This window comes from Panthera leo, chromosome B3 (genome assembly GCF_018350215.1).
Source record: "Panthera leo isolate Ple1 chromosome B3, P.leo_Ple1_pat1.1, whole genome shotgun sequence".
Classification (NCBI taxonomy): domain Eukaryota; kingdom Metazoa; phylum Chordata; class Mammalia; order Carnivora; family Felidae; genus Panthera; species Panthera leo.
This window is the reverse complement of record NC_056684.1, coordinates 41,590,947-41,614,684: the sequence shown is the minus strand read 5'-3', so window position 1 is coordinate 41,614,684 and position 23,738 is coordinate 41,590,947. Positions and strand designations below refer to the sequence as shown.

Sequence of the window (23,738 nt, the reverse complement as noted above, 5' to 3'; positions counted from 1 at the left end):
TCTGGAAAAGGCTCATACTTACACATCAGTGGGCAAAGCCTTAATTAGGAAGAGTAGCAAATAACCAAGTTTCTAGCTAAATGGCCCTTGGCAGGTAGTCTGCAGATGTACTTAGAAATAGCAGAGTCACTGGGAAAAAAAATGACTGTTAGGAAAAATCTCACGTTCCTCTTGGAGGGCATGTTCGTCTCCCTGGGGAAAACGAACCAGTGATGAAGAACAGTTGATCCAAGCATCACTTTATGAGGACTCCCCCCCCCCCCCCCCCCGCCCCCCCGCCGCCGCCTTGTTAAGGAGTCAGGAAATCTGTTGCTTCTCAAGTAGGGGTTGTTTGTTTTTTTCACTTTTAAGTCTTTATTAATCCTGTTCACTTAACCTTTTCCTCCCTCTAATTTTCAGAGCTTTTTTCTGGTTGGTATCTCTGCTCTTTTCGTCCCTTTTTTGGTTCATGGCAAGAACCATTACTGACAACAAAGATGGACCAATACAGAAATATCTGCTGATCTTGGGAGTGTTAGTCTCCGTCCTTGTCCAAGAAATGTTTCGATTTGCATATTATAAACTTTTGAAGTAAGTTAAATGTTTGCTTTACCTTTTTTTGCATTTATACTTGAATTATGATTTAGTAGTTTGAAAATGTTAATATAGTGTGGTGTTTGAGGGTCCGTGTCTTCCTAACAGAGTTGAAAGTCAAGGGATTGTACATTTTCAGCCTGAAAATACTGAATATTTTAACTGAGTATTTTAACTCCCTTCATTCACTCATTCAAAAAATACTTCTTCAGAATTAAATTAGTGCCAGGCACTATCCTGTGCACTGGGAATGATACATCCTGATTAAAAGACAGTTTCTGTCTTCACGGAGGTTATTTTATAGTGGAAAGAGATGACAAATGAATGAACAGGAAGATACATTGTATGTTAGAAGATAATAAGTGTCTTCCAGAAAAATAAGCCAGAGAAAGAGTTATTGAAACAACAAGAAAAACTGTTCCAGGTTAGAATTTCTGTGTGCTTCTTTTTGCTGCCACTTAAAATAAGTAATTCTTGTGGAGATTATGCCTACCACTGTTTTAAATGCATTAGGGGAAAACTGGGGTTTATTTTGTGATAGTTCATGGCATTTCATATCTATAATAGAAAAATAGATTTAAAAAGAAGCCATTGTCTTGAGTTTCATTTTTTGGTCATAGGTTGTCTGTAGGACCCATGAAGACCTCACATGAAACCACTGATTTGAAACACAGCTTGATCTTGGGACCATGTTTTCTTTCAGGCAGTCATGAGGTTGACTTTGATTATGTAGTAAGAATTAATAAAGTGATGTGTGCTCTTTTTATTTCTGCAAATGAGATGATTAAGGCATTCCACGAATTTCATAGATGAAATCAAGACAGAGCCTCAACAACATCTCTTGTAATAGGCTTCTGATAATTCTTGCCACTGTGCCAGGCCTTCTGTGTTTTTTTTTACTTGTTGCTTTTAATAACAGATATTGAAATTTAACACTGAAGCTGTTTTAATTACAAATAACAAACCCAGGAAGCTACTGCTTAAAAGCAAAAGTTCTATCTTAGAACAGGTTTAAAAATGATATTTCCCCTAGTTTCTGGAAATATTAAAGAGCAAAAACAAAATACCGACAATTACTTTTCAGTTTCCACAGGAGTACAGTACCCTTAACAGATGGACCATCTATTCACCTGTGGGTATTTCTGGTATGCAGCAGTTACTTTCATTCAAAAATTTAATTTTGACTTTAGAATATATTAAGGTAGACAAAGTCTCCCCCTTTCTGACCTCTGCCCCACATGGCCAAATGAAATCTTTGTTAACATGGTTGTCATCTTGGCTCTTACAAGGCTACCCATACCTCATTTCTTCACCTGGCCCTCAGAAGACGTAGATATGGCTTCCAAACCTATTCCATCTCTGTTCTTTACGTCACTAGACATCCCCGTTTTTAGTGCCTGGAGTTCACCTGTGCTTAAGACAAGCACAGTACTCTGCTGTGGTCGAAGTGGTACCGAGCAGTGGCCCTTCCCACCCTTGACTGGGCACTGTCCTCTGAACAACTCAGCCTCAGATTGCACTGTTTTTTTCCTGTCAGCGACATCATTGGCTCATGTTAGTTTTACATTTTCCACATGATGATCCTGATTTTGAAGTAGGTTAATTTTGAACGATTTTACAGTGTAGGGATATGGGTTTAATAACCCCTTAGGGCTTTAGGTCTGTAATTCAACTTGCCTGGAGTGGCTAAATCTGCCGTTCTTTACCACCTTCGTTCTTCATGGTGTCTACCTGGAATGCAGCCTTTTATTTTGCACTGTCCTATGTTTCTAAAGGACCGCAGGCTGAACATTACCATTTTTAATAAGGGTAGTGAGGGAGTGGGGCCATATGTGGAAGGAATTACAGGTCAGTCTGATGGCTCTCAGGCCCGCAAGGTAGTAAAGCCACTTTGGCTTTCTGGGGAAACCATGTTTACTCCTCTGAAAGGGCCTTTGAAAATTAGCAACCAGGTAACACGACAAACCTGTATTCATAGGTTCCTTTAAGGACACCTGAGTGGCTCAGTCGGTTGAATTAGGCTCAGGTCATAATCTCACGGTTCTTGGGTTCGAGTCCCGTGTTGGGCTCTATGCTGACAGCTGAGAGCCTGGGGCCTGCTTCAGATTCTCTGTCTCCTTCTCTCTTTGCCCCTCTCCCACTCACACTCTGTCTCTCAAAAATGAATAAACGTTTAAAAAATAATAGGTGGCTTTATTTGCCATTGCAAAATGCATTTTTGCTGAAACTTTGGATTATTGTACCGTATCTTCCTAGCACATTTTAGACATACTGGCTGTCACGTAGTTATGTGTTAAAACAAGTTTGAGAATTATTATGATACTTTATTCATGACTAACCTATAAATACATTTAAGTTGTTGTCTTATGCTATGCTGTATTTAAATATAGGAACTTTGGTTCAGTCGATATTTTAACTATCTTCACTGTTAAAGTGGGTTCTCAACTTTAAAGTACTGCCTTAATCACATATTTGCTATCCGAATTTGGTGCCAAGATTAAAATGTGAACATTTTGCACTGTTTTTTTTTTTTTTTTTACATATATGAAATTGAATCAAAATAATTATCATTGTAATCTCATAGTTTTATTTCATGGGTCAGGCTTTAGGAAAAGTACTTCATCTTGAATAATGAATAATAATTTTCACCCTAGCAAAGAGTTGTACCCTGAGAAACTGGCATGTGGCCACAAGTAATAGCTCTTCCTATATTAATTTTTTAAAAAATACAAATTATGGGCCTGTACATTGCCTACAATATACATTAAAAAAATGTTGGCTTGGGTTAACCTTTTGCAATTTAATCCAATTTTGTCTTACAATGCTGATACCATAAATATTTCCTAATTTTAGAAAATCTTCCATTCATAGAAAAGATACTCTTTACTATAGTTTCTTAAAAGGCATAATCTATTTTTAAAAATTTCTAAAATGGAATGTTTATATGCATATTTTTTGATACTGTTTGTCTCTTACTACACATACACAAAAGAAGACAAAGAAAACATGATTTATCAGTAGTTTTTCAAAGTTTGTATTTTAAAAATTGGACTTTTTCTTTTATGTTCTTGAAAATAGTAATAAATGCAAACAAAGAATTTTCCACTTCAGTAAAACTGTCAAAAACGCTGTCCATCAGGAATATGGAAACTACTTTTTCATTTCCTAATGTTAGCATTGAGAACTGTTAATGCCATTGACCTTTCCTCTCACAAATTTGTAATGTGGAATGAGGAAGTTTATTAAACTTTTGAAATTATATATTTAATATATTTGTGATAGCAGTACTTTGCTATACCAGATAGCAAAAATCTTTTATTCATTATTGAGCAATTTAAACAGATCCTCCAAAATTTAATGATTCTGTTGTATTCTTACGTCCATTTGTTGATAGAGATTATTACTATCATATATGTCTCTAAGCATTTTTTTCTAAGCTTTATTATTTTTTTTAAGTTTATTTATTTATTTTGAGAGAGAGAAAGCACGAGTCAGGGAGGGACGGAAAGGGAGAGAGAGAGAATGAATGCCAGGCAGGCTCCATGCAATCAGCACAGAGCCCAACTCAGGGCTCAAACCCGTGAACTGTTGAGATCATGACCTGAGCTGAAGTCAGATGCTTAACCTACTGAGCCACCCAGGTGCCCCTTTTTCTAAGCTTTAATTAGCCTTTAATAACATTCTTGTGACAGGTTATTTTATTTTATTTAGAAAAATTGAACATTTTAGTTGGTTACTGCTCCAGAGAAAGATGATGACAGGCACTTAATGTCAATGTCCTTGCTACCAAATAATGCTTCTAAATGGAGTACCCTGAAATCGCATATTGTTTGTCTTGAGTCTGGAAAAGCAAAAGGCCTTTTTCATTATGCTTATTCCTATTTTGGTTGAATTCTGCATTGCCTTAATTTACTTTTTAAAAAAAAATTTTTTTTTATGTTTATTTATATTAGAGAGAGAGACAGAGTGTGAGCAGGCAAGGGGCAGAGAGAGAGGGAGACACAGAATCGAAGCAGGCTCCAGGCTCTGAGCTGTCAGCAAAAGAGCCCAACACGGGGCTTGAACTCACAATCCGTGAGATCATGACCTGAGCTGAAGTCAGACGCTTAATCGACTGAGCCACCCAGGCGTCCCCGCATTGCCTTAATTTAAAGAAATCCGTGATATTTATACTTATGTAATGAATAAGCCAGCTGTACTGAATATGTGTACCTTGAAATTTAAATTAATACAATGCCCAGAATATAAGTATGTTTTGGTTAATTTAAATTTTCTGTTTTTAGAGTTAACCCAACTCATTTTGTTTCCGCATTTGCTAAGAAATCAGTCTAAAACGTTCAGTTTCTTTATTGCTTTAACAAATATACTTTATAATAAATATAATGTAGATATCCTTGGAGTCAGGATCATTGTTGCAGAGTTTCTAGCCAACAAATGTTAGTAATAGTGACAGTAGTGGAACAGACCAGCCACATCTTGCATTCCTACATACATCTGCATGGGAGCAGGGACTCATGGTAAGTTTCTGAATTGTTCACAGCACAGATATGATCACTCTGAAGATCATTTCACATTGAGCAATATTTTAATGTTTCACTTAGGTATTCATTTATCTCCTTTTCTGAGCGCAGCATTTTATTCTCCTCTGATTATTTCTTATCTGAAGCCTGATTGGGATATGAAACAAATATGTTCAATACTTTTATCATCCGAAGACCAGGTTAAGTACTCATATAAGAGTTCAGACCATGGGTATTCTAGGATTTAAGAATAAGAAAGTAGAGCACCTTAGGGACCTAGATCCCTCACTGAGTGGCTCAGTGAGTGGAGTGTCTAACTTTGGCTCAAGGCATTATCTCACGGTTCGTGAGTTCAAACCCCATGTAGGGCTTTGTGCTGACAGCTGGACCCTGCTTCAGATTATCTGTCTTCCTCTCTCTCTGCCCCTCCCCCACTCACACTGTCTCTCAAAAATAAGCATTAAAAAAAAGGGGTAAGGAGATAATAGCAATTACCAGTCACTGGCAAAGGTGGTTTCTTTGAGACACTGCTGAGTAAGTGAGACTTTGGAGGATGAGTGTAATTTAGGTCCTATGAAGTGGAAGGTAGAAGGGAGGGTAGCAACATAACTATAACCCAGGCAGGAGATAGTATAAAGTACCACTAAACTGGGATTGAAGATATAGTACTTTTGAAAGAGAAAACAATTCAGAGTGATAGATGCCATAGGATATTGAATTAAATATTTATTGAGCTCAGAAAGTAGTCAGAACCATACTTTTTTTCTTACTAAACCCAATCCTTGATGGCTCGTTTACTTACATTTTTCTTATTTTTTTCTCTTCTACATGAAAGATAAAAGGCAAAATGTTGGTTGTAAATTTCGATTGATTTAAGTTAATTGAAAATTTTCTGGGTTTCGTTTAAATGGATTTTAGATTTAGAGTATAACCTGATTAGAAACCTCAATAAGCATCTAGGTTTTGAAATATCTTGTGTATTTTCCTGATATGCTATTTTCCTTTTAAAAAATTGTCTGTATGGTTTTATTTTAGAAAAGCCAATGAGGGTTTGAGGAGTATAAACCCAGATGAGACAGCACCCTCTATGCGATTGCTGGCCTATGGTAAGTTGGAACTGCATGTTGTCGTCAAGAGAAAAAACCATGCCTGGCATAAGAGCCATTTTTACTTTCATGTCTTTGTAGATTTTAAATAGTATTTTATCACTGCCTTGGCCTGTTGGTGTACATTGTGTCTTTTTCTAGCTTTTCAGGACCATTATATAAAGAAAAATAATTATACAGGTGATCTGTGTGTCCATTAAGTATTAACTAGATTTGAAACTTGGGTTTCTAATATGTATACACCCTAACAGTTTTTAAGTGATGTTTCTCTTCTCTGGATGGTTACCATGATTTTGGCTATACTAGGAAGACTTTTCATATTAAATAATTAATACCCTTGTATAGTCTTCTTTCAGAATTATGTTTTAAAGACTGGATCTAGGTCCCTAAGTTGAATCACCTTTGTTTGACCCAGGAATTACTTTCTATAATCCAGTCATCCCTCAAGATCAGTTCCAGTTTTGAACCCTCAGACTTTTTTTTTTTTTTTTTCATTTTATTTAGCTTTATTTAATTTTACCTTATTAATTTTTGGAGAGCTGACTATATACATTATGACATAGGTGTGCAAAGATGAATACAGTTATAGACTTTAAGGTGTGAAACATTAACCAAAACAAGAGAAGTATTAACTCCCTTACTCTATGCCTGGCAGACCAAATCTAGACACTGTTTTAAAAATGATATTGATAAAGTAATGACAGCTCAACATTCTGACCTCTTAGTTTTTGACCTTTTCATCTTCAAAGACCTACCTCCAGCTTTCCTTAGCCTCCCCCTCCCACGAATGGTAGGAGGCAGAGTTAGGAGGAATCTGTACATAGTTTATCCGTGTTGATTCTCTTGTCCTAAGCTCCCAGTTCCCAACCCTGGCTGCACACTAGTGTTACTGGGGAGGCATTAAAATATATTCATGTTTAAAACCCACTCTGGAATAATTAAATAGAGTTGCCATGAGGAAAGGGAAGAGATCTGTTCAATTTTAAAAGTTGCACAGATGTTTGTAATGTGTGGTCAAGGTTGAGAATTAGTTCTACAGACTGTTAACATAAACCAAAGCCAGAACTTCAGCATAGTGTCTTTCTCTGCCTTGCCTATTGCTTCTGTGCCTTTCTAGATCTTTTTCTCTCCTTTTCATTTCTCTGCTACATTCCACTGTTTATTTCCCTTCCTTTTACACCATTCTTGCTCTGTTTATCATTTAGCCAAGCACTCATCTTTTCTGAACCAGCTTTCTCCACAGCTTCTCCAATAGCATGTGTCCTTTTTCTCCTTTAAAAAATAATATTCTCTAATCCTTGGAAATTTTATTTGAAGAGAAATCATAACATAAAAAGGGTCTAACAGTGTGTTTCTTCCTCTTTAGTTTCTGGCTTGGGTTTTGGAATCATGAGTGGAGTATTTTCCTTTGTAAATACCCTTTCTGACTCCTTGGGACCAGGCACAGTGGGCATTCATGGAGACTCTCCTCAGTTCTTCCTAAATTCAGGTATGTGCCTACCAGTTGTGAATGTCAAGTCTTCTGGTCTAAATGATCATCCTTATTGAAGTTACCTGGCTTAGGAATTCAAGTGAATATAAATTTATGTGATACCTTTTAAAGGCAAAATACTGTTAGACATCAGAAGGAAAGGACCTAGGAGGGGCGCCTGGGTGGCTCAGTCAGTTAAGTGTCTGACTTTGGCTTAGATCATGATTTCACAGTTGGTGGGTTCAAGCCCTGCATCGGGCTCTGTGTTGATAGCACAGGAGCCTGGAGCCTGCTTCACATTCTGTGTCTCCCTCTCTCTTTGCCCCTCCTCCACTCACATGTGTGTGTGCTCTCTCTTTCTCTCAAAAATAAACAAACATTAAAAAAAAAAAAAAAAGAAGTAAAGGACCTAGGAAAATAAAAATTTGGTTAGGGTATTTAGGATTTTAGGGTGGAATTTAGCATACATAAAATTTATTTTTTTGTGTGTGTACTAATAATGTTGCTGTGTAGTTGATATATCGTAAGTGAATTTTTATAGGATATATGCTTTTTGATTTTTATTACTTTGTATTTATTTTCAGTATAAGCAGTAGTCTTTAATTAGTCATCTTGGCCCCTTTTTGGGATAGGCAGTATAACTGGATTTTGAAATTGAGAGGGAAAATGGTTGTTTAATGTGATGTTTATGTGTCTACAATGTATATTTAAACATACCCGTATCATTTAGAGACTAACAACAAATCTTCCCTTTTCCTTAAGAACTAGAACACTAATAGGACCTTAGAATCCCTTGTTTTTCATTGTTTCTTCCCCACAGGTAACTATTGCCTTGACTTTGTGTTATTAATTCCCTAGGTTAACCGGGTTTGAAAGGTAGGGTTTTTTGTTTTTTTTTTTTAACTTATATACGTATATTGTTTTGAAGGTAAAACATGAAAGTTTTACGTTCATGTATGTATCTGAAAAGAAATTAATAGTTTTCCTGCTTCTGAATATTTAAAAATAAATCATACGACATTCTTTGAAAAAAGAAATTGAGAGGAAAAAATGATAGTAGAGAAGTTGACCTTTTTTTTTTTTATTGCTTTTCAAATTTTTATTTAAATTTCAGTTAGTTAACATAAAGTGCAGTATTGGTTCCAGGAGTAGAGTTCAGTGATTCACCACTTACATACAACACCCAGTGCTCATCACAACAAGTGCCCTCCTTAGTACCAGTCACCCATCTAGCTCATCCCTCACCCACCTCCATCCATCAACACTCAATTTTGTCTCTATCATTAAGAGTCTCTTATGGTTTGTTCCCGTCTCTCTTTTTTCTTTTATTTTTCCCCCTTCCATTTGTTCATCTGTTTTTTTCTTAAATTCCACATATGAGCGAGCTAATTGTCCTTCTCTTTTTTCACTAAGCATAATACATTCTAGCTCCATCCATATTGTTGCAAATGGCAAGATTTCATTCCTTCCGATGGCTCAGTTATATTCCATTGTATATACATACCACATTTTCTTTATCCATTTATCAGCCGATGAACATTTGGCCTGTTTACACAGTTTGGCTGTTGTTGATAGCGCTGCTATGAACATTGGGGTGCATGTGTGCTTTTGAATCAGAATTATTTTTTATGAAATTTATTGTTAGCTTGGTTTCCATACCCAGAACACCCAGTGCTCATCCCAAAAGGTGCCCTCCTCAATGCCCATCACCCACTTTCCCTTCCCTCCCACTCCCCATCAACGCTTAGTTTATTCTCAGTTTTTAAGAGTCTCTTATGGTTTGGCTCTCTCCCTCTCTAACTTTTTTTTTTTTCTTCCTCTCCCCCATGGTCTTCTGTCAAGTTTCTCAGGATCCACATAAGAGTGAAAACATATGGTATCTTTCTCTGTGTGACTTATTTCACTTAGCATAACACTCTCCATTTCCTTCCACATTGCTACAAAAGGCCATATTTCATCCTTTCTCATTGCCAAGTAGTATTCCATTGTGTATATAAACCACAATTTCTTTATCCATTCATCAGTTGATGGACATTTAGGCTCTTTCCATAATTTGGCTGTTGTTGAAAGTGCTGCTATAAACATTGGGGTACAAGTTCCCCTATGCATCAGCACTCTTGTATCCCTTGGGTAAATTCCTAGCAGTGCTATTGCTGGGTCATAGGGTAGATCTATTGTTAATTTTTTGAGGAACCTCCACACTGTTTTCCAGAGTGGCTGCAACAGTTTGCATTCCTACCAACGGTGCTGGAAGGTTCGTTCCCCTTTCTCCACATTCTCATCAATATCTGTTGTTTCTTGTATTGTTAATTTTAGCCATTCTCACGAGTGTGAGGTGGTATCTCATCATGGTTTTGATTTGTATTTCCCTGATGGTGAGTAATGTTGAGCATCTTTTCATGTGTTTGTTAGCCATCTGGCTGCCTTCTTTGGAAAAATGTCTATTCATGTCTTCTGCCCATTTCTTTTTTTTTTTTTTTTTTTTTTTTTTTTTTCAACGTTTTTTTATTTATTTTTGGGACAGAGAGAGACAGAGCATGAACGGGGGAGGGGCAGAGAGAGAGGGAGACACAGAATCGGAAACAGGCTCCAGGCTCCGAGCCATCAGCCCAGAGCCTGACGCGGGGCTCGAACTCACGGACCGCGAGATCGTGACCTGGCTGAAGTCGGACGCTTAACCGACTGCGCCACCCAGGCGCCCCTCTGCCCATTTCTTAACTGGATTATTTGTTCTTTGAATACTGAATTTGATAAGTTCTTTATAGATTTTGGATACTAACCCTTTATCAGATATGTCATTTGCAAATATCTATCCTTTCCTATTGCGTTGGTTGCCTTTTAGTTTTGATTGTTTCCTTGGCTGTGCAGAAGCTTTTTATCTTGATGAGGTCCCAATAGTTCATTTTTGCTTTTGTTTCCCTTGCCTCGGATGACATGTCTCATAAAAAGTGGGTCAGAGGGGTTGTTGCCTGTGTTCTCCTCTAGGGTTTTGATGGTTTCCTGTCTTACATGTAGGTCTTTTATCCGTTTTGAATTTTTGTGTATGGTATAAGAAACTGGTCCAGTTTCATTCTTCATGTTGCTGTCTAGTTTTTGCAACATTATTTGTTGAAGAGACTGTCTTTTCTCCATTGGATATTATTTCCTGCTTTGTTGAAGATTAATTGCCCATATAGTTGTGGTCCATTTCTGGGTTTTCTCTTCTGTTCCACTGATCTGTGTGTGTGTGTTTTTGTGCCAGTGCCATGCTGTCTTGATGACTACAGCTTTGTAGCATAGCTTGAAGTCCAAAATCGTGATGCCTCCAGCTTTGCTTTTCTTTTTCAGGATTACTTTGGCTATTCAGGGTCTTTGTGGTTCCATACAAATTTTAGGATTGTTTGTTCAAGCTCTGAAAAATGCTTGTGGTATTTTGATAGGGATTGCATTTAATGTGTAGATTGTTTTGGTGTAGTATAGACATTTTAAAAATGTTTGTTCTTCCGATCCATAAGCATGGAATGTTTTTCCATTTCTTTGTATTCTCTTCAGTTTCTTTCATAAGTGTTCTATAGTTTACAGAGTACAGATACTTTACCTCTTTGGTTAGTTTATTCTTAGTTATCTTATGGTTTTTGGTGCAACTGCAAATGGGATTGTTTCTTTGATATCTTTTTCTGCTGCTTCATTGTTGGTGTATAGAAATGCAACAGATTTCTGTACGTGGATGTTATATCTGCAACTTTGCTGAATTCATTTATTAGTTGTAGCAGTTTTTTGGTAGGATCTTTCAGGATTTCTACAGAGTATCAAGTCATCTGCAAGTTTGGCTTCTTCCTTGCCAATTTGGATGCCTTTCATTTCTTTTGGCTGAGGCTAAGACTTCCAATACTATGTTAAATAGTGTTGGTGAAAGTGGACATCCCTGTCTTATTCATGACCATAGAGGAAAAACTCTCAGTTTTTCCCCGTTGAGGATATTAGCTGTGGGTTTTTTGTATATGATCTTATGATGTTGACATATGTTCCGTATATCCCTACCTTGTTGAGGGTTTTTATCAAGAATGGATGCTATATTTTGTCACATGCTTTTTCTGCATCTGTTGAGAAGATAGATCATATGGTTCTTATCCTTTTATTAATGTGATGTATCACATTGGTTTGCAAATATTGAGCCACGCTTGCAGCCCAGGAATAAATCCCAGTTGATTGTGGTGAATAAATCTTTTAATGTACTACTCGATTTGATTTCGTAGTATCTTGTTGAGATGAGTTGACCTTTTTATTCAAAGATACAGTATAAAAGGACCACCTCATTTCAAATTGCTTTTTCATCCACCAGGTAAAAATTGTCGTCATGCTGCCATGATCATACATTTAGAGTTGATAATGTACATAATATAAAATTTATCTTAAATGTTCAAGAAGAATCTTTTAAAAATAGTTTTAAGAAAATTCCATTGTATTTTTTTTTCCACAAGTTATATCATTAAAATAAGTGTCCCCCATAAACACGTTCTATTAATTAAAAATTATTTAACGTCTTATGGGGTGCCTGGATGGCTCTGTTGGTTAAGTGTTGAATTCTTGGTTTCAGCTCAGGTCATGATCTCATGGTTCGTGGAATGAGCCCCGTATTGGGCTTTGCATTGACAGCACAGAGCCTGTTTGGGATTCTCTCTCTCCTCTTTCTGCCCCTCCCCCCTCAAAATAAATAAAGATTAAAAAAAATATTTAACATCTTATACTAAAGGAATTTCTGTCCTCAAGGATCTTACCCTCTGGCAGAGAAAATGAGACTAAAAAAAAAAAAAAAAAAAAGGAATAACTGTTTTAATACAATTTAAGGTAGCAGTAGAACCAGATATTGGAAGGTATGCCCAAATTTTAAAAACTGCCACAGGTATGGAGATTCCTCAAAAAACTAAAAATAGAACTACCCTACAATCCAGCAATCACACTACTAGGTATTTACTCAAAGGATATAAAAATACAGATTGAATGTAGCACATGCACCCCAGTGTTATAGCAGCATTAACAACAATAGCCAAACTATGGAGAGAGCCCACATTCCTTACACAGAGGAATATTACTCAGCCATCAAAAAGAATGAAATCTTGCCATTTGCAGCAATGTGGGTGGAGCTAGAATGTATTGTGCTAAGCGAAATAAGTTAGAGAAAGACAAATACCATATATTTCACTCATATGTGGAATTTAATAAACAAAACAGATGAGCATATGGGAAGGAGGAAAAGAGAGGAGAGAGGGAAACAAACCACAAAGGACTCTTAACAATAGAGAACAAACTGAGGGTTGCCTGAGAGGTGGGTGGGAGATGGGCTAGATGGGTGATGGGTACTAAGGAGGGCACTTGTGATGAGCATTCGGTGTTGTATGTAAGTGATGAATCCCTGAATTCTCCTGAAACTATGATTGCACTGTATGTTAACTGAAATTTAAATAAAAACAAATTAAGCTGCTGAGGTAATTTAGTCATCCTGACTGTTTTAGTGATCCCCAAACCCAGTAGACTCTTGTTCTTCATTTTAGTCCAGGCCTTGGTATCTCCTGTCTAGATTACTACCATCAACTCCCAACTGCTTAGTCTTTCCTCAGCACACATTTCATATGAATCTGTCCTATATGCAGGCAGCCACCAAACTGATCTTCTTTATACAAAAATGCATGACTTGCTAAGGTCTCTTCTTTCCAGGGATTAAGTCAGGGCCCATTACATCTGGCTACAAGTTCATGGGTTGGACTTATTTAGAGGCATCTCCAACAAATCTAATTTTCTTCATCGTAAGCATTCCATAATTACAGCATTTCCGGCAGTTTTTTAAAGGAATTATAATGAACATTAGGTTTTTAGAATAAATGTAATGTTAATAGCTAAAGTCTGTTAGAGTCTAGTATAAATGAACAAAACATAATCAGGAGGGAGTATTACTGCTACGCTTTTCTGTATTTTCTGAAATTGGCCTATTATACTGCTACCTAAGCAGTTTGGTTCACGTAGCATTCTCCTAATGGAATTTCTTTTTCTGCCAGCTTCTTTCGCTAGATGGTGCTAATTCCCTTTCATAAGACTAGCTGAAGATGATTCTTTTGGAAGAAAGTGAAAGAAAGATGTGCTAGCAGTTTGGGGATTGTATTTGCAATTTCTATAAATGCAAGAGAAAATGCAATATTCCAAAGAAAATGAAGTATTTTAATGTCTCTGGCTGTTAGGATGGCAGGTTGACCATGCTGTGAATATGACCTATAGAAATAAAGAACAGCTGTCATTTTATTATATGCAAGAGTTTCTTATTTGTTATAGCATAATTATTTGGAACATAAACTCTGAATTATTCATTGAAGACATTTTCATTGCATTTTTTTTCAATATATGAAGTTTATTGTCAAATTGGTTTCCATACAACACCCAGTGCTCATCCCAAAAGGTGCCCTCCTCAATACCCATCACCCACCCTCCCCTCCCTCCCACCCCCCATCAACCCTCAGTTTGTTCTCAGTTTTTAAGAGTCTCTTATGCTTTGGCTCTCTTCCACTCTAACCTCTTTTTTTTTTTTCCTTCCCCTCCCCCATGGGTTTCTGTTAAGTTTCTCAGGATCCACATAAGAGTGAAACCATATGGTATCTGTCTTTCTCTGTATGGCTTGTTTCACTTAGCATAATAACACTCTCCAGTTCCATCCATGTTGCTACAAAGGGCCATATTTCATTCTTTCTCATTGCCATGTAGTACTCCATTGTGTATATAAACCACAATTTTTTTTATCCATTCATCAGCTGATGGACATTTAGGCCCTTTCCATAATTTGGCTATTGTTGAGAGTGCTGCTATAAACATTGGGGTACAAGTACCCCTATGCATCAGTACTCCTGTATCCCTTGGGTAAATTCCTAGCAGTGCTATTGCTGGGTCATAGGGCAGGTCTATTTTTAATTTTTTGGGGAACCTCCACACTGTTTTCCAGATAGACTCCACCACAAGTCTGCTAGAACTGATACATGAATTTAGCAAAGTTGCAGGATACAAAATCAATGTACAGAAATCAGTTGCATTCTTATACACTAATAATGAAGCAACAGAAAGACAAATGAAGAAACTGATCCCATTCACAATTGCACCAAGAAGCATAAAATACCTAGGGATAATTCTTTGCATTTTAAAATAATAACCTCAGGGGCGCCTGGGTGGCTTAAGCGTCTGACTTCGCTCAGGTCATGATCTCATGGTCCGTGAGTTCGAGCCCCGCGTTGGGCTCTGTGCTGACAGCTCAGAGCCTGGAGCCTGTTTCAGATTCTGTGTCACCCTCTCTCTGACCCTCCCCCATTCATGCTCTGTCTCTCTCTGTCTCAAAAATAAATAAATGTTAAAAAAAAAAAAATTAAAAAAAAAATAAAATAAAATAATAACCTCAGATTTGTATATATTTTGTGTTTGTTGTATATGTTATTTATAATTGCTATTGTAACCACTTATTTAGGTATAAGCTCATTTTTTTTAAGTTTATTTATTTTTGAAAGAGAATGAGAACATGTGCGAGTGGGAGATGGGCAGAGACAGAGGGAGAGAGAGAATCCCCAACGGGCTCCGCACTGAGCATGGAGCTCAGTCCCACGAACATGAGATCATGACCTGAGCCAAAACCAAGAGTCAGTTTTTTAACTGACTGAGCCACGCAGGCACCCTGCCATGAGCTCATTTTTAATTTGTTAGTTAAATCTGTAAGTTTATATGTTAGTTTAACATATGTCATTACACATGCCTAAGTAGTAATCAGAATAGGGCCTATGGGGTCACTATGTTAGTGTCAGAGATACACTGTATATAATACCTGTCTGTACATAAATTTTTGTGTTACAAGTAGGCATAGTTTATAAATGATATGTATTTCTAAGTTAATTATTTTTATTTATAGTTGTGTAGCAGGCGAGCATTAAATTTTATTAGAGTCATTACCATCTTAGTAATGCTGTATAGAGGCAAAAATATGGAAATTGGAGTCCTAAGTTCAAGTCTTTTTCTGGCTCATTAATTTAGTATTTTGGGCAAGTCCATTCGATCATTTAATCACTCATTCCACACAGGAATATTAAGTATTTTTATCAAACAGAAGTTATACCAAGCTATGAAAATACAGCTTAATTGGTGTCTGTGCCTTCCACTCTTAGTGGGGGATGAAGACAAACAGCTGATTATAGTAAAGTGTGATAAATGTTATGATGAGGAAGAGCCATGAGCACACAAAAGTCAAGCCCTGACCCATGCTCAGTTGACCTTGTGCTTGCCTTTTTAGTACTTTCTGCAGTTGTTATTAAGTGGTCAAGTGTGTAGTTATTTATGTCTTTCTCTCCAGCTGGATGCAAAGCCTTTTAAGCACAAGGACTGTATCTGTTTTGTTCACACCAGCACCTCGTGGAGTCCTTTATTTCTCAAATATTGATGGAAAAAATGAAAGCTGGGCACAGCTTATGGAGAAAGTGCTATTTGAGTAGAAACTGAAAGATGAATAATAGCTAGGCAGGCAAAAGAAGGAGGTTGTCAGGGAAGAATGTACTAGGTGGAGGGAAGAGGTCTTTTCCCTACTGTCCTGGAGGTAAGAAAGACGTTGTTCATTGGGTAAAGGAAGTACTAGACTTCTGTCTAACCCTCAATTTCCTCATCTTTCTTTTTTTTTTCTTTTATATTTGGCTTTTATTTATTTATTTTAAATATGAAATTTATGGGGCGCCTGGGTGGCTCAGTTGGTTAAGCGTCCGACTTCAGCTCAGGTCACGATCTCACGGTCCGTGAGTTCGAGCCCCGCGTCGGGCTCTGGGCTGATGGCTCAAAGCCTGGAGCCTGTTTCCGGTTCTGTGTCTCCCTCTCTCTCTGCCCCTCCCCCGTTCATGCTCTGTCTCTCTCTGTCTCAAAAATAAATAAACATTTAAAAAAAAAATTAAAAAAAAATAAATAAATATGAAATTTATTGTCTAATTGGTTTCCATACAACACCCAGTGCTCATCCCAACAGGTGCCCTCCTCAGTACCCATCACCCGCCCTTCCCCCCTCCCATCCCCCAAACAAAATTTCCTCATATTTCAAGAAGAACAAAAATGATGCCTAGCTCCGAGTTGTACTGAATTAAATGAAATTAATTTAGAGAGTAAATAATTGAATAAACTGTAAAATGGCATAAAGGTAGGAAAGTCGTTCTTATCAAGGTAGAGAATTTGGTTCTTGAAATTAAAAAACAGGATTTGGAGGATAATTTCTCTAGTTTATGTGGAATCTGGGTTTATTACTCTGAATTGTGTCTCATGCTTTAGAAGAAAAATGTCTTTAACTTGTACTCAGTAAGAAGGGCAGCTAATATTTTATTTTTAAAACTTCCCCAAATCATTTCATTTATATTTTCTTGGCAGTGCTCCTATCTAGGTAAGGTCTTAAACATTGTACCCACTCACTAGGAGAAATCAGCACAGGTCAGGTCATCATGTTCAGTTCTGAGCATTGTGATTTAACAGGAATACTAAAGAACTAAAATTGGTACAGAAGAACATTGTGAGTATGGTGAAAGACCTAGAAGCTGTGTCCAATGGGGACTGATTGAAGGAAGAGGAATGTTGAGCCTGAAGGAAAATAAAAGTAAGAGGAACACAGGAGATTCGATATTTGTCCCAATTTGTCATTCCCGTTATAGAATTACGCATCCACATCCTTGCATGGCCTGTCGTGGCCAGGATGTACTTCTCTGCGCTTGAGGTTACACGCAGTAATGTGACGTGAGTTGGTTAATTAATGGATGTAAGGTAAGTCAGAGGCCAAAAAAGCACTTTATGGTTGGGCCTGCCTCTTTGGACTCTGGTCATGTGCCATGAGAACGTGTCCCGCATAGACTTGCATGCAGCTGTAGCAGCCTGTAGCAGTGCTGCCCGGCTGAGCCCAACCTTAATCAGCCAGAGCACAGTCAGTGAGACCTTTAGACCAATGAACATGACTCTTATAACCCAGTGAGTTTCCTTTTTTTCCTATAATATTTTAAGTATAATCCTTATAATATGTCAGTTTGTTATATGTTTAGACTTTTATTATTTTTGTTAATGTTTGTTTATTTTTGAGAGAGAGAGAGAGCGTGAACAGGGGAGGAGCAGAGAGAGGTAGACACAAATCTGAAGCAGGCTCCAGGTTCCGAGCTGTCAGCACAGAGCCCGATGTGGGGCTCAAACTCATAAACTGTGAGATCATGACCTGATCTGAAGTCAGACGCTTAACCAACTCAGCCACCCGGATGCCCCAGGTGTTTAGACTTTTAAATGAAAGCTCTTTGTAAGCAACATTATCTCAAATGACTGTCTTACCAATTACAAAGTGGTAGACTAATAGATTAACATCTATTAATGATACAGAGAAAGTTTTTAACAATGGAGATTAATCTGCAATTCCTACTCTTTTCTGAATGTATTAGAATCTCAATTTCTTAGAATAAATTATCAGAGCTATCTGCCACTGCTTGTGATGCAGTAATATGTCATCAGTGTTGTCATCACATATATTTTTTCGTTATGTTTTCATTATATCAGTAGCATAATAGTCTTTCCTTCAAGCTGTCCATGTAACAGAGAATGGGAAACTCTACTGTTGGAATGTCCTTGGCTTGTTAGAGACTAGCAGCTTGTGATACGTTATCATGGATGCAGAGCACCGACAACCGTCTTCAGGCACTGTGCAAACAGGCAGCTCAGGAGGCTGCTTCACAGTTTGGCTGAAAAGAACGACGCAGGCTGTGGCTCTAAGACTTGGTGGCTCTTTCAGATATGTTCCAGGCTACTTTCTGGGACACTGATGTCTTTTCTGTCACATGGCTGAGTGGCTGGCCCCTGCTGACCCCTATGCGGCTCAGGCAGTCTACTGGCTTCTGCTGATTTTTCTTCAGGCCATGTTTCTTCTTCTTTGCATGTGAATAAGTCCTTATTTTCTTCATCCACTACTGCCTTTAATTTTTGGTGTTTTTGTGTTTAGTTTCTTTTTCTTCCTAGAGAAATTCCCAGAGAATTTTTTCATAGCAGTGATGAGCAGGATATTACTCTGCAGATGATTTGCACTGGATAAAAGTAACATTTTTGGAATATCATCTGATATAGTATCTTTTTTTCCTTCAGTCCCATAGGGACATATATTTTTTCCACTACCTCACTATTTACAAGTTTGAAAGGGATGGGGGGAACCCACCCTGTTTCCAGCTTTATTGACCAGTCTGGCCTTTCTCAGTCACCTCAGCGTGATCCTGTGAGCTCCGTTGCTGTGTTGGGAGCATGTTCTGGGAGTCCTGGCATTTGCTGATCTGTTCTGTGCCTACTTCTCGTCACCAAGGATGCTCTTCACTTCTGGGATCAGTGGTGCCAGTTTGCTCCCCTGCCTCTCCATGGTTCTTCTAAAGAGAACTAGAATGTTCACATCAGGGCCGTTGCATTGCATCATTTCTGGGGAAATCTTTCATATTGTAATATGTTTCACTGGTGTACTCTGAGGTTTTCCTCAGTACTCTGAGTGCTATTACTGGAGCAAGTCTTAGCCAAATTTCCTGGAACCAGACTTTTTGTATTTTATGCATAAATGTTTAGAAATCTTTGTGGTTCTTTTTTAAGGAATTAATCAACCTTGAGGTTTATTTTAAGGGATAGGTCTATTTGATTTTATCAGCTTTTTCATTATTCTGCAGTTCTTCACCAAAGAAGATATATTTTATTTCATCAAAATATCAAAAAATATTTTGATATACAAAGATTTTGATTTACAAAGGTTTACTCAAATATTAACTTTGAATATTGAATATTTTTTTCAACTTTTTAATGTTTTTTATTTTTGAGAGAGAGAGAGTGAGTGAGCGTGAGTGGGCAGGTACAGAGAGGGAGAGGGAGACACAGAATCTGAAACAGGCTCCAGGCTCTGAGCTGTCAGCACAGACCCTGATACGGGGCTTGAACTCGGAAACGGCGAGATCATGATCTGAACCGAAGTCAGATGCTTAGACTGAGCCACCCAGGTGCCCCTTTACTTGAATATATCAATCTTGAGATTGAATTCCCAGTTTCAGATGTTGATTTTCCATCTTTGGGGGATTTTTTTCTTCTTACATTGAATGGAACAATGATTTGAAAATCTGACTTCTCATCAGTAATTCTGGAGGACAGAAAACAGTGCAACAACATCTTTAAAGTGATGTTCTTAAGAAGTCTTCCTCATTTCAATTGATGCCCTTCCATCCTTCCTCTTGCTCAGGCAAAAACCTTGGCACAATTCCTTTCTTGGCACAATTTTTCCTTTTTTCTTATAACTCACATCCAGTCCAGCTACACATCTTACCTCCAACTTTCATTGAAATCTCCATCCAAGTTCTTTTGGCCAACTACACATTTTATCTCCAACTTTCATTTAAATATCCATCCAAGTTCTTTTGTGCTTAGTTTTGGTTTATATATAGCATTAGGAATGAACGGTTTGAGAGCTGGTTTGGAGCAAACACTTAAAGGTAAATCTTGGGATGCCTAAGTGGCTCAGTCAGTTAAGCGTCTGACTCTTGATTTAGGCTCAGGTCGTGATCTCATGGTTTGTGAGCTCAAACCCCATGTTGGGCTCTGCGCTGACAGTGTGGAGCCTGCTTGGGATTCTGTCTCTTTCTCTGCCCTTTCCCTGCTTGCTCACTCTCTGTCTCTCTCAAAATAAATAAATAAACAAACAAACAAACAACTTAAAAAAAAAAAAGGTAAATCTGATGGTGCTGAAACTATTCCAGGCCAGAGACAAACATGGAAAGGCCCTAGTTAATGTCGTAAAGCCAACACAGCATTAATACAAAGCAGTAGAATCCCGAGAACCCACACTCCCGGCCCACTGCCAGAGGATGGGTTTCCCATTAGGGAGTTGTACCCTAGGTTCCCATGAACACTGCCTTAGGCCACTCATGCTCCCAGTGGCAGCTGTAGCCAATAACTTTTGGCATAGTTATCCAGCATTTTTGTGACAATAGCTGAGTAGTAGAGTTTCAGTTTTTTTTAAGTGTGCTACATATGGGAAATAAAAGAGTTGACTCATTCTTCTTCAAAAAGCCTTCCTAGGATCAACAAGCAGCCTTTGGAGCAGAGTTTCTTAATGGCACTATTGACATTTGGGGTCAGATAATTCTTCGTTAGCGGGAGATGGAGGGCAGTCTTGTGTATTGTAGGGTGTTCAACAGCATCCCTGGCCTCTGTCTACTAAATGCCAAAAGTACCCCGCCCCCAGTTGTGGCACCCAAAAATGTCTACAGATATTGACAAATGCTCTCTGGGGGCAAAATTGCCTCACTTGTGAATCACTGAGTTAGAAGGCAGATTTGGGTTCAGTTGGAGAAGAAACTTTCCCACCGTGACTGCTTTAATGAAGTAAGCTTCTAGACTGGATTTGAAGTGGACCCTGTGGGATTTACTTTTTCATTGCACAGAGATTAGTTCGTAAAACATGTAAGAAGTTTCCCAATGCTGACTCCCCACTCTGATGAACTAATCTGAAGAGAGGATTTCATCATTTTTTAACATTTGTTAGGGAGACTTTAAACAAAATCATATCTTTGACAGTCTGTTCAGTTCATGAGAATATTTCAGAAGCATTTTCGTAAATATGAAATGATAAATGCTGTTTAAACACCAGTAGTTAATTCAGATTGCTTTCAGAACATCTCTTTTATGATCTGTATTAAGGGATAGTACTACCCCTTTCTTATTGCTATGTAATATAAGATAGTTTTCAATATGTCTTTTTTAAATCTTGGAGAATGTTATTTGATCAATGTATATATTTCTATATTATTATAATTAGGTCACAGGAATGTCATGTTTTTTAACGCTAAATTTTAAGTTAAATCACTCTTATAGGAAAAGCATTTTCAAAAATATTTAGTTCTGTGGCTTGACTTCTACTTTGGCTAGGTCAATGGAGATTGCTCAAGAATTCAGAGAGTTTCTGCAACCAAGAGGGATGGAGAACAGTCCCTCACTTCACAGAACCTTGACGCCCCAGACTCTTTTCTTACTTAGAGAAGGAAGCCAGAAGCTCATTAGTAACTACATTCTGTCTCTAGGCAGTTGAGGCTAACCCTTGGCTTTGCTAAGTCCTCCTCTGCCTGTTGCTGCCACCACCCAGCAACAGCCTTTGGCTCTTTCTGGCATAGTTGGAGATACTCTGAAGTTGTCGAGGGAAGCCAGATGATAGCAGTGTCTGTGCTGGTAGGATCTAGTATTAGAATCAGTCGCTATTTTAAGCTGCTATCTTTGCAGGGACAGAAAAGTAGATACAGGAATAAGGGAGAGAGGGACAAGCATGAAAATGAGGATATTTGTGAATCTGTGTGCTGAAACATTTAGAGTATATTCAGGAAGAACAAAAGAGCCAAATAGTAAATGTGGCCTCTTAAAGATAACACTGAAATATTTTGCTTAAAAATGGGTTAGATTAAAACATTCTTTACCAAGGGAATTTGACTTAAAAGATATTTGGAAGAGGAAGTCCATTATCAAACTAGCAGCTACAGTTTCACAAACAGATGTACAAAATTCGTTAGAATGTTAATCAGGTTTCTGATTAATGTTCCAAAACACTAGAAATTATAGAACTTCCTTTTTTTTTTTTTTTTTTTTTTTAACGTTTTATTTATTTTTGAGACAGAGAGAGACAGAGCATGAACGGGGGAGGGGCAGAGAGAGAGGGAGACACAGAATCGGAAGCAGGCTCCAGGCTCCGAGCCATCAGCCCAGAGCCCGACGCGGGGCTCGAACTCACGGACCGCGAGATCATGACCTGAGCTGAAGTCGGCCACTCAACCGACTGAGCCACCCAGGCGCCCCAGAACTTCCTTTTATCAGTCTGTATTATAAAGAAGTTGTGAAATTTATATGATTAAGTTAGAGAAGTTTTTTTTTCTATTTTTAAGAATATTAGAACAAAGCACACTTAGGGTTAGATTCATTGAAGGAATTGTTGAATTTTATAGTTAGGAACATGAAATGAGAAAGTTTTACTAATGAAAAGATAATATCCTAGAGTAGCAAATCCTCTAGTTGGAATTCTCTTTACTAGAGACAAGCGTCAACATAGTATGTATGTACCTCTAGCTACATGTACATGGCAGGATACTCAGGTCTCCATTTCTCTTGGACCTCTAACCAGTTGCAGAGGGAATAAACAATGAATCGCAGTATTCTAAAGAGCACATTGTAATAGGAAAGTCTTGTGATGACATGGAAGCCAGCCAGAAATTAATGCCAGCCGAGTAAATAAGCAGTCTGGTAAGCATATGCAGTGTTTTCACAAATGTCCGAGAGGTCCCCTTTGGATACTGTTAATAAAACAGGAAACTGAAAGGATGAGGCAGAGTCCCATGGGATTGTGTTTTGTGCACCGTGATAGCCCCGGTGCCTGGAACAGTGCCTGCCCATAATGGACATTGAATAAGTATGGGGAGGAAGAAGACAAATGTAAAAGTAATACCAGGTCAGAGGAAGAAATAAATGTCCAAGAATGAAGAAGAGTGCATTTTAAAACATAGCCCAGTACCTAGGAAACTTGGATAAATGTGGTAACCACTTGCTGCTTTGCCTCGCTTTCTTTCCCATATGACAGTATAACTCATTAAAGGCTCTGCCCTACTCATCTTTGAACCTGGAGACGTTGGCAGATGGTAGTATCATTTATTGAAAAGCTGTGGTTTATATTAAAGCACTGTTCTTCCCTGGAACAGCCCTATGAGGTATTATTGGCCCCATTTCTGAAATAAAGGAAACAGAAGGGGAGGGAGGTTAAATAATCTGGCCAAAGCCATATTGTGGAGCTCGCATTCCATCTCAGGATTGTGTGACTCCTGAGCTCCTATACAGAATCTTTAGGCCAGACTATCCAGGTGCTAAGTAAATGTGTGCTCAGTGTTTTTTAAAAATGAAGATTAGGTGTCCTAAAGAATTCACCAAGGAGATGGCATCAAGCTAGATCTTAAGTAAAAGTAAGATTTGGATGTGGTGAAATGTTGCCATCATCCCAAAGGTACATATTTTAAAACTCCT

General features: G+C 38.0%; 1 protein-coding gene across 5 annotated transcripts in view; it reads left to right on the top strand.

Annotated features, from left to right (window-relative positions):
- APH1B (aph-1 homolog B, gamma-secretase subunit) overlaps positions 1-23,738 on the top strand; it is a 140,212-nt gene that overhangs the window by 1,282 nt on the left and 115,192 nt on the right. For all 5 annotated transcript variants that reach the window (XM_042941803.1, XM_042941805.1, XM_042941802.1 and 2 more), the window contains exons 2-4: positions 400-570; positions 6,129-6,199; positions 7,566-7,688. In XM_042941803.1, the coding sequence (XP_042797737.1) occupies positions 400-570; positions 6,129-6,199; positions 7,566-7,688 (365 nt within the window). The remainder of the gene's footprint in view (positions 1-399; positions 571-6,128; positions 6,200-7,565; positions 7,689-23,738) is intronic.